At 31.2% G+C, this 12020-nt stretch overlaps 2 protein-coding genes across 3 annotated transcripts; both read left to right on the top strand.

The window, feature by feature from the left end:
• Positions 1 to 1615: 1615 nt before the first annotated feature.
• On the top strand, positions 1616 to 3601 carry LOC110630197 (splicing factor ESS-2 homolog). Its single transcript, XM_021777560.2, has one exon. It carries the CDS (start codon positions 1894 to 1896, stop codon positions 3424 to 3426), a length of 1533 nt encoding a protein of 510 aa, XP_021633252.1. The 5' UTR covers positions 1616 to 1893; the 3' UTR covers positions 3427 to 3601.
• Positions 3602 to 7608: 4007 nt separating this feature from the next.
• On the top strand, positions 7609 to 10944 carry LOC110629329 (probable serine/threonine-protein kinase WNK11). Of its 2 annotated transcripts, none has more exons than XM_021776241.2 (3): positions 7609 to 7765; positions 9045 to 9575; positions 10335 to 10944. In XM_021776241.2, exons 2-3 carry the CDS (start codon positions 9072 to 9074, stop codon positions 10737 to 10739), a joined length of 909 nt encoding a protein of 302 aa, XP_021631933.1. In that variant the 5' UTR covers positions 7609 to 7765; positions 9045 to 9071; the 3' UTR covers positions 10740 to 10944. The 2 variants fall into 2 exon arrangements, with proteins under 2 accessions (XP_021631933.1, XP_043805208.1); XM_043949273.1 differs by lacking the exon at positions 7609 to 7765 and adding an exon at positions 7844 to 7861.
• The last annotated feature ends 1076 nt before the right edge of the window (positions 10945 to 12020 follow it).

Consider the following 12020-nt stretch of genomic DNA (forward strand, 5'->3'; position numbering starts at 1 on the left):
TATTTACTCCAGTCACGTGCTAATAAGAGTTGAGAAAACACCACATTTAAAATTTTGTACGAATTAGCTACAGTCTTTTTAGCGTGCGCTTTTAAATTAGTGCATGTCGTTACTCACAATTAAATTTCTCTTAATTCTATAAAAAGAATTGTTAAAATATCTATAATTATATTTTTCAATTTAAACTAATTTAATGGCTAAAATTTAGTAAAGTTTATAATTTAATCTCTTAATTTAAATATTATAACTTTTACAAATAATTTTAAAATTATTATACATTGATTTATAAATATTTTAATTATTTACTGATAACTACCTATATTTTTATAATTGATCCCTAAATATATTATTTATTTATGAATAAATTTTAAATTTTTATAAATTAATTTCTAAATATTATAATTACTTAAAAATATACGAATTAAAATCATAAGTTTTATTAAATTTTAAAAATTAAATTGTAATTTGTATAATTTAAAAATATTAGAATGATAATATTGGCTCCAAATATTATTGTATTTGAATAATAAGATTTTATTTTTAAATTAAAATATTATGTAAACTATATAAGAAATTTAGGTTGATTTTCTTTAAATATAAAAGGATAATGAAATTTATATTTAATTATAAAGAGGTAGTTAATTTATATTTAATTATTATAATTTTTATATATTTGAGTATTTAATAAGTTATAATTTTAGTTTAACAAATTAAATGATTAAATTTAATAGTAAAAAATATTGTAAATTATTAATTAATTAAATATATAAATAAAAAATATATAATGATAAATTTTTATTCATAAAAATAATAAAAAATAAATTATTTTAATAAAATAATGATTATAGAATTAATAATAGTATTAAATTATAAAATAACCACTATAAATTATGTTTTTAATAAAATAATAATTAAACATATTATTCGATCAAAATAATCGAATCAATAATTAAAAACTGAAATTTTAAAAATAATTAATCGTTAACTGAATTGCATTTACATTTATTAAATTTCATTTATTTGGTTATAATAGAATATGCACCACTTAAGTCGGAGCGTGTTTTCTCAGATATGCAAGGAGTTTTTGCAGCTTCAGTCATCGCAGAGTCAGGGGGCTGGTGGCTGTAACTCTAGGGATGATTAGGCTTCTTGCGCTTCTTATGGATGGATTTTCCTTGGACTTGTAATTTCACTTTGTTGAGTCTTGAAAATCTTTTAGCCAGGGTTAGGCTTCAAAATTGTGCCTTTACCCTTTTGAACTTTAATAAAATTAAGCTTGCAATTAAAAAAAAAACAATAAATAATAATAATTTATAAAACCTTTTATATGTATAATTAAATATTGCATTGTTGTAAATACTTATTTTATTAAAAAAATAGAATATAACTATAAAAATAGTAAAAATTGATATTTTATAAGTAAATTCTTCTAAATATAAAATTTTTTAATAAAGTAAATACTATTACACTAATAATTATTTTAAATAAATAAATAAAATTACTAAAATATTTGTGAAAAATAAGATAAAATGACTAAAAATATAAAAGAAGATAAATATTAGTAAATTTAAGTAATCATAAAGCCTAGCCGAACCGTCTTGAAACGAACGCGCCAGGCCTAGGCACTATAGCTTAGTGGCCAAGGCATCCAGTTCTCCGTCTCGGTCCCGGATTCCCCTTTCCTCAAGGACTTTTAAAAATGCTTTAAAGCGTAAACCAACCCCTAAAAAAAAAAAACGAAATTGAGGACACACCAGCACCTCTCGCTAACTACCACCACCACATCGCCGCCGCACCGGAGGCAGCAAAACCCTAGCCCAAAGAAACTCCAGCTCTCAAATCTCCTTCTATCTCGTCGTCAATCCAAAACCCAAATCGCAGTTCCGATTCACCATGCTTTCATCTCCAGGTCACTCACCACGCCATCTCTCGTCCCCATCTCCATCTGCATCTACGAGTCCGCAACATGCTCTGCAAATCTCTAACACATCTTCAATCCGTACACCAGTAAACCCTAGGAAGCGACCTACAGTTCTGGACGAGGATACCTACGTTGCCGCGATCGAAAAAATCATCGAACGCGATTTCTTCCCCGACATCTCGAAACTCCGTGACCGGCTCGATTGGCTTGAAGCGGTAAAAACTGGCGATCCTATTCAAATACGAGATGCCCAGTTGAAGATCATCGAGCGCCGTGGCAAAAGAGCAAAGAATTCCAACCCTGATGGTAGTACTCAGACTAGAAATCGCTCGCAAACCCCAGGTTCTACTTTTATGCATAATTTCACTCCCTTTGATGAATTTGATAACAAAACTCCTAGTGCTGCAAATAGAGAATTGCCTGCTAATGGAGAGTCTAGTGAACATGAAAGTTCCGTTGATGATTCACTGAGTTTAGACGATTTCTTTAGGAGATACACAAGTGAGGATAATGATAGTTTTTCAAAAATACTGGAGAAAGTGAATAGGAAGAGGAAGGAGAGATATGGGCACTTGTTAGAAGGTGAAATACAGGATGTTAAATTGATAGAAGATGCAAAGAGGGATAGGATTACTGATGGTTACGGAACATCTGATCAACCTCCGAGCACATTGGAGGGGTGGAATTACACCGCCAAGAATTTGTTGATGTATAACCCCTCAGACAGGGGTGAGGCTCCTTTGACTGAAGAGGAACGTTCTGTTAGATTGAAGGGTTTAACAAAAGAAATCAATAGGCCTAACACGCGGTTTCATGGTAAAATGTTGGATTCTAGACCAAAAGATGATGGAACTGTTGAAGTGCTTTATACACCAGTTGTGGGGGCTACCCCTCTTCCTGTGTCAGACAGAGATGTTGATAAAGCAAAGAAGTATGATTTGGAGGACTTGAGGAAGACACCAAGCGGGTTTTACGAGGAATCAGGGAAGAAGGCAGAAAATGGATATAGTTTTGTTAGGACACCTTCACCAGCTCCAGGAGTTGATGAATCACCGTTTATCACATGGGGAGAGATAGAGGGAACACCATTGAGGTTGGAACCTGAAGACACTCCAATTGATATTGGTGGTAGTGGTGATGGGTCACATTTTAAGATTCCAAATCCACCTGCAAGAGATGTGAAGGCTCATTCATTGTCAAGGGAGGCTGCACGAAAGTTGAGGGAGAGATCAAAGATGTTTCAAAAACCACCATTACCTTCTCCAGCAAGAGGGGGAAGTGCAAGTCCAAGTGTGCGCACACTTTCTCCTGCTGCACAGAAGTTTATGAGGAATGCAATTTCTAAGTCTTCATCTTCTGTTGATGAATCCCTTCGTGCTAGTTACAGAGGAGCAAGCCCTGGGGTTGGTACTCCAAAGAGTAGGAGTGTCTCAAGATTTGGAAGAGACGGTAGCTTGAGTTCCAGGTCACCATCTGTAAGAGAGGATTCTAATCCTCCTTGGTGAAATTGTGTGTTTCATGGATATATATTGGCAAGTAGTGTCCTGTTATGTTATAATTAGCAATCAACTAAGCTTTTTTCTTTTTTTGTCTCAAGGATTCATGTGTAATTTAGTTGTGATCCTTTTCCACAATTTACATTGTTAATGTTTCAAATGAGTAACCATGTAATGTTTATAACTCTCTCTCTCTCTCTCTATATATATATATATATATATATATATATATTGTGGGATGAATTTTTACAATTTCAGATTTGCTGTGTTGGTATTATTAGTCTGACGTTGTGGGATGAAGTTTTACAATTTCAGATTGGCTGTGTTGGTATCATTAGTCTGATGTCTTCACTCTGAATTTTGAGTTTTTACCGGGCAGAATGTATGGAGGGATTCAAGAGATTATAACTGTTCTTTTGAAATTTGCATTTCGTAAGCAAGCTGGATGATTACCAATGCATGCCTTCTACTCTGAGTTTGGTGGCTACTGTGCATAATATGGTAGTCAATTTTGTGAATATCCTAGAGTGAATATTGTATCAGTAAGTCTCATTTTACTTTATCTGTGGTCTGAACACTTTGAGGCTTCTGTACATGTCAAGTTGTTCTAGTGCGTTTCATGATGACTAGTACTATGATGAATGATCTCTTTCTGTGGGTGAAGTTCAAAATTCTTTATGATATACTTGATTAACTAATCAATTTCTCATCCTGTGCTTTGAATATCTTTGAAGGTTTCAAAAATTAGGGTAACAAAATTACTGCCTTTAGTTGGGAAAAAAAATAGTGATGTTTTTTGTGAACAGCTGAATTCTTGTCGAAATTTGTGAAAAACATAATGCTGATATTTCATGTTCTGCTATCAGAGTCCAACTAATGTTGAAAAAAAATCTTACGCATAAACTTTTTAGATTCCTCCTGGTGATTTTCAGGCCATTAACCCAGTGAAAGCAGACTGAATGTGCAATTGTCGGACTTTAAGCTTTGTATGCATTGGTTAGATTCTTGCTTGTATGGTTTGGGATCCATTTAGCACTGAAAAATACAGTCGTATTTCAGTACATTACAGCATCTCATATTTAGAAACACCTAAGTGCTTTTCTTTTTGCTGTATCAATTGCTTTGAGAGTATTCCTTTATTTTCTCTATGTGGAGGGTTACTGTGGTTCGTTTACTGTTCTTATCGAGCTTAGCCAAAAGTAACAGATTTTGCATTAATCTACATATATAGTACATGACACTTTCTTATTGGACAGGTTTCAGTCTGATCAAGTCAGCTTCTTCACTTGATCTAATCTCTGAAAATCCTTGTGCATGGTCAAGAGGGTGTGTGCTTAATTGTTTCCGTTCTTGTTTCGGTTTCATGTGCTTTTTCTAATGTGAGCTGTAGGCATGTACCTTGTCATAGGGAGAAAGGAGGAGTCATTATTCATTTATTGATCCCCATATTTTAGGTCCTTGTGGTTGTGATTTAAGCAAACATCACATTTAATTTGTCCTGATGAGAAAGGGAACTCCATGATGGAGTCCTAATGCAGGCAATTCATAGAAGCTGCATACAGCATCTCTTTAGCTGGACAACTTTTTAAAGTGTTACTGAGATCCAACGTTTTGATGCTGGCACGAGTAACAGGTGAAATCTTTTTAACGAAAGTGACTTGTGTGGCCTGTGAACTCTCTGTACACGATTGACAGGTTCAATCAGGACTCCAATGCATAGCTGTGAACTCTTTATACTGGAAGAGACTTATGTGACATGGTTCCATGCTTCTTATTGCTCAGCTTTTTCACAATACAGCTAGGCGTATCACAACTGAAACACGGAAATCATGTCTGGATGCTCTCCAGAATCCAGATTATGCAAATCATTAGCAGAACTTTATTTACGTTGACTAGGTTTTAATAGTGGACGCGGTTCCGGTTTGTTTTTGAACCGGAACTGTGATTGAACTTTCCTATTCAGTTCTACGTAATTTTAGTTCAGTTTAGAGCTAGTTTTTCAGTTTTAATTTTAGTTTTTAATTTGGTAATTCATGGTTAGTTGACTCAAATTTCTAGCAAAATAATAGAAATAATTAAATAATTTAATATCAAAATACCAATAAAATAATAGTCGATTCAGAAACCGTAAAAACCAATTTTATAAAACGGGGGTTGCTTTGGCAACAAAATTCCCAACTGAGGGGAGCAGTTTAGCTTTGATGAATTGGCAGTGCAGGTGAGTTAATGTGATAGTATAGCTAGCTGTCTGGGAAGTTTGAGGCCAATTTCACCAAATATGATGCTTTTCATTTACTCTGTCGGTTCACTGTGTACTATAAAAAAAAGATTACAACTTTAGTGTAAATAACTCTTTAGTGCACGAAATTCCTCATTTCAAGCTATTCTTATCCACTTAATCTTTCAAATTACGGTTCCTAAGCAAAGCCATTTTTTGTGAGACTTAAAACATGCATACTTACATGACTACTAACTTTTGAATTATTAATTATGTTTTGACAAAAAAAATTATTGATTATTGTTAGATTTTTCAAAAAATTATTTCCCTAAATTTTTAATAAATAATTAAATATTACATACCTATAAAAAGCAATTTAAAAGAAAAAAAAAAGCTTTTTTATTTTTCTAAGTATGTAATGTTACATCACACGTTAAAATTATTATTTTAATTTTTCTGTTTTATAAGGTGAAAAGAACTTTTCATAATTTTTTCTTTTTTAAATCAATTTTAATACAAATCAATTTAAAAGGAGTTTATTTTTTAAAATATATTTAATTGTTACACAACATATTAAAATTATTATTTTAGATTTTCAGTTTTATAAGGCTAACGAACTTTTTTTATTTTAATTGAGTTATATTAAAATAAAAACTTAAATAAAAGAAAAGATTGTGCATTTTAAATTTATACACGTTTTATAAATAATATAAACAGTAAATATTTAAAATCAATTAATTAAATTAAGTCTTATTTTAATAATATAAAAATATAATTATATTTTAAATAGGCCTTTTATTACTCTGAGATATAAATTGTAGACCATAAAAAAATCAAAATAAAGATTAAAAGATATAATTAAAAATATATGAATTTCAATATATTTTTATAATGTTATCCACTTTTTTAAATATTTTACTATTTTTTTTGTAATTTTATTGTTTCTCCTCTTGTTTTCCACTTTTATAGATATTACATATTATATATTAATTATAACTATAGATACTTATATGAATTATATATAGTATTAGAAATCAATTAATAGGTTATTATTATTAATTAAATTAATTAAAATGTAAATTTGTTGTTAATTTATTAATTTTATAAATATCAAACAAAATAATATTATTTTATTTATTAATATCCATAATAAACAACTATAAATGTCTCTATTTTTAGTTAAATTTCTGATAAAAATTTATCAATGCTTCTTTCTTTTTAAAAGCAAAATTACTATTTAGATTAATAAAATTTCATTAAATAAAGAGAAATATTATTTCAAATAGAAAAATAATTATGCTTAATAGATTTTTTAGCCAAAATATAAGCAATTAAAGTAGTACGATGACGAATTTATCTAACAAAAATATATAGAGTCTAACAAAAATTTATAATTATTTAAAATTAAACCCAATTCAGAAATGTCTAAATGTGTAAACGGAAGAATTTGAACAAATTGCAAACAGTTCATAAAAATGCAGTCATTAAAAAGCAAAAACTCCATCGTAAAGAGCAAATATCATCTTTAACATTTGTTTTTTTCGTTTGTAATATTTTTTTATTATGAACTTTGATTAATTTTTTTAAGAAAAGAAAATAATAATTTTTTAAAAAATTATTTATAATTTTCAAATTTATTCTTTTATAGAATTATATTTTTTATTATAATAAAATTAAACTATCAAGGGTATTATTAATAATTCCAATATTCTTCTTCCTTTCTTTGTGTTATATATATTATAAATTCGATAAAAAAAAATTTATTTAATAATTTTAAACTGCCCTACTTATCATACAGAATTTAACGCGAAGAAAGCGTCATCAATCTCCCAATTGCAATCTGACTCAGAAAAAAAAGGAAGCAAACACAAGGCGGATCGACGTCGTTTTCAAAAACTGAATCCCCGCCTAATTTACCGCAGCGAACCAAAGTGGGTATAAATACGCGCCGTTTTCTCCACAAACTCTTATACAATCTGTCTCGTACGTTTCCGTGATCCTTTGTTTCCCTCGTTCTCGCAACTTCACAGTTCCCTCCTTCCTCCCTCTCCCTCTCTCTCTCTCTCTCTCTCTCTCCCTCCTCTAATCAGTGCTTCTGAAATTCTCAACTTGATCACCTGAATTCTCAAGGTAACTAATGCCTCTACGAGCTGTGTTGTGTTGTGTTGTGTGATGTGAGGATCTGCATGAACTTTTTATGCAGACTTGCGTGAAGATTTCAACTTGGTAACCCTAATTATCACTAAGGGATCCGATTTCTCTGATTTTATCATCATAATTGTGTTTCCTTGCGTTTTACGTTTTTATATTTCTCCTGTTAGAAAGATAATCATCATAATTGAAACTCCTGTTACGATTTTGAGATGAGTTAGGCTTTTCAATTAGGGATTTGATTTTACAAATCTGTTTAGCCATCTTACCGATTCTGATTGTTGTTTCTTCTTCCTCATTTTAACTTCTGCCTTTTGTTTCTTGAGAAGTACGTCTTGTAAGTTTTGATTTTCTGCAAAAAGAACGTTTATAATGAATGAATTTCCATTCCTACAGGAAAGAAACTGTTAGATAAAGGCAACAATATGAGAAATTAGTTTTACTTCTTATAAAAGAATAAGAAACCTTTTTTTTCCTTTTTGCTTTCGGACGTTTATTTATTTCTTATTCTTTATAACTTCTCTTTTAATAATTTCTAGTTATTTAACTTTGCTTCTGCTGAAGTATTTTTAGGGCCTGAATTGAGATTTCCTCTGTATTTTTTTTTTGTGTGTTATGTTTGAATTGAAACTGTATATTTTAGTTTTGCAACTAGAATGAACAGATTAGGCTTGTTGATTTCTGAACCTTACAAGTGAGCTTCAATTGTTTTGCTCACTTTAAGCTTTTTCATATTCGAGAATGAAATGTGCCGTTTTGAGTTGGAAATATAAATCAATTTGAAGTTTTGAATGTCTCACCCTGTTTATTGCATATTGGATTTCGGTTGATTATTATTGTCATAATCATAATTAGCTTGCTTGAGTTGCTTCCCTTTCCGTCAATGAACTTAGTTTTTGAATCAGGTGGAAAGTTAAATAATTAACACTTTCTACCCCGTGGATTGCAAATATCCAATTTGGGCCACGACTGTGGATCATTTTCCCAATGCCCCTGATTTATGTTGTTATCATGTTAGTGAAAATCTTTCCAATTGAATTTTTTTTTTCTGTTGGTTTCTGCATTTGTTTTTTCAGAATAAGATGAAATATTTGACCATAGCAGGAGAAATTTATTTATGATATATATATTTCCAATACATTTGAACCATTTGAAAATTTTTGCACTGGTAGTCAGTACTCTGTCTCGGGATTTTGATTGCTCTTTTTTTTTTTTTTTAACTAAAGATTCTGTGATTATATCAATCCTTGTCATACAGAGTTTCTCTTCATCTGGATATTTGAAGATGCCAGCTGCAAGGCCCAATACATCGGATAGAGATGGTGAACCATTTGTAGAAGTTGATCCTACTGGAAGGTTTGGGCGATATGATGATCTGCTTGGTGCTGGTGCTGTGAAGAAGGTTTATCGGGGATTTGATCAAGAGGAAGGTATAGAGGTGGCATGGAATCAAGTGCGGTTGAGGAACTTTATTGAAGATCCAGTACTCATCAACAGGCTCCACTCAGAGGTTAAGTTGTTGAGATCATTAAAGAACAAGTATATCATTGTGTGCTACAGTGCTTGGTTGGATGAGGAGAATACTACACTGAATTTTATTACTGAGGTGTGCACATCTGGAAATTTAAGAAACTACAGGAAGAAGCATCGTCATGTCTCCTTGAAAGCCTTGAAGAAGTGGTCAAAGCAGGTGCTTGAGGGGTTAGAGTATCTCCATACACACGATCCATGCATTATTCACAGAGATCTGAATTGCAGTAACATCTTTGTCAATGGAAACATAGGCCAGGTAATTAGAAAGTGACATTTATTTTACTGACTATGAATGATTTTTTCATACCTAAATTTCTTTTCTGTTCCTTCCATATAAATTTATGTTTTTGAATTTCATTGAGGTAATTGAAACTGTGTTGAGATAGTTTACTTATATTAGTTAAATTGATCCATCCAGATTGATATCTCTTTTTCTAGCAAGAAAAAGACATAATAGTTAGGCGTGGCAAGGATGTGGTGTTTGTTTCTTTTGATTTGAAAAAGCGCTGGTTTAAGTAATGTGACCACTAACCACACTGTTTGTGGATGTAGGCTGATTTTAGGAGTATTGAAACTGCCGCTTTTCCTTGAAAGAAAAGAATATCACATTATGATATTCATTTTGCATGTCCCTCTAGCCAACTTCTAGTAAGATGATCACATCAGATGTGATTGTAGGTTCACTTGCAATTTACTTAACGAGATTGTCATTGCTATGAAATTTCTACTCCCTGCTTCACACCGGCTGTAGAGTTGTCCTTCAATTCAAACTCTAGGATCCAGGTTGTTGAACTTTAAACCAAATGTTGCAATCTCTAGATTGGCAATTAAAATCATACAGAGAATTTCTGAGTGTACAAATGAGAAAAAAATAAAAGGAGCAACTGCAAAAAAGGAAATTGTGTATAAATTATTTTCAGTAGAATTAGTACCATAATTTTACAGTTAATTTTGATAATTCCATTGCGACTTTCTATGACTTATAGTGTTGAAGCACTGCAAATTCTCCATATAGGTGAAAATTGGTGACCTTGGCTTTGCAACAATAGTGGGGAAGAGCCATGCAGCACATTCAATCATAGGTACACCAGAGTTTATGGCACCAGAGTTGTATGAAGAGGATTACACTGAGTTGGTGGACATATACTCTTTTGGACTGTGCTTGCTAGAGATGGTTACAATAGAGATGCCATACAGTGAATGTGACAGTATTGCCAAGATATACAAGAAGGTGACAACAGGAGTAAAGCCCCGATCCTTGAGCAAGGTAACAAATCCAGAAGTGAAGGCTTTTATTGAGAAGTGCATAGCTGAGCCAAGGGCAAGACCTTCAGCCTCTGATCTTCTCAAGGATCCCTTCTTTTCTGAAGTCAACAATGAAGACGAGACGGAGGACCCAGATGCATTACATGTCAGGTGAACCAATGGCTCCTATAGTTCAGGTTTGTGATTGATGTTTAAACCTGAAACTACTATCCACAACTCTTCTCCTTATTGTGATGTAAATAAATAGTAGTGGTAGTAGTGTTGTTTTAGAGGGGTTGGCTTGTTTTGCTAATTGTATTGTGCTGTAAATATGTTTCATAAGAAATATGTGTAATTAATTTTCACTATTTTTTTCTCAAGAATCTTCTTTTCTTTTCCATAAAATAGCCCTCGTGAATTGCTACGTTAATCAGCTCGGGCGACGTTTGGATTGAGCCGAATAAGATGAGAGAAAAGAAAAAGAAAATTGATTTCTTGCCTTTTCTTATGGAAGAAGGGAAAGAAAGAAGAAGAATTATATTTTTAATTCCACAGTAAGTGGGGAGAAATACATATTAGAATATTTAAATGCACTTTTTTTATTTGCTTAAATTTTTTCTAATCTTTAAGGGAGATATTTTTGTAATATTTGTTTTCTCTTCATTAATTTTTCATATATATTTAAGAAAAAAAATAAAAAATATATTGTGATTTCACATATTTTGTAGTAATAATTTTTTAACGTCAAGTAAAATATAATTAATATTTTTTAATATTTTTAAAAGAAAAAATATAAAAAATACTCTTAAAGTTTTACTATTTTTATTTTAAATTTTATAATTCAATTTATATTAAAATATTATCGTTTATTTATTATATTATTTTTTTAATAATATTTAAAAATTATCATTATTTATTAACAAAATTCAACCACATTTTTTTAATATTAAAAACTGATAGAAACCACATTACATATATATATTACTTTCCCTAATATTCAATGGCTGTAGACATCACTTTCAAGTGTGCAAAGGCAAGTTAGGGAGGTTATTTGGCAGAAGGGAAAGGGTTAAGTAATAATGGCTTTCCCTTTTTAACTGACTAGGCCTTTTATTTGCAGGGCTATTATGTATGCAACATAATGAATTTGGTGGACCTGTTATAATGAATCATTTGGAAGCTTTGCCGTTTGTGTTGTGGCAATAACGCAATCCCTTTACATGTATATTTAAAACAAAAACCTTGAAACAAATAGCACAACCAAAGCTAAGTTATACTCCCAGCTGTAGATAGGGATTGGCTTTAATTCTTTTAAAGCAAAAAATAAAATAAAAGTATTTGGAATCAAATTGAACTGAAAATTTTAATTTTGGTGCCTCAATTTAAAAGATATATGTATATAATTATTGCCCTGAAGAGTTAAACCCTCATTGGTATATGATGAATTCTAAATTTA

The sequence above is a fragment of the Manihot esculenta genome, chromosome 13 (genome assembly GCF_001659605.2).
Source record: "Manihot esculenta cultivar AM560-2 chromosome 13, M.esculenta_v8, whole genome shotgun sequence".
Lineage (NCBI taxonomy): Eukaryota > Viridiplantae > Streptophyta > Magnoliopsida > Malpighiales > Euphorbiaceae > Manihot > Manihot esculenta.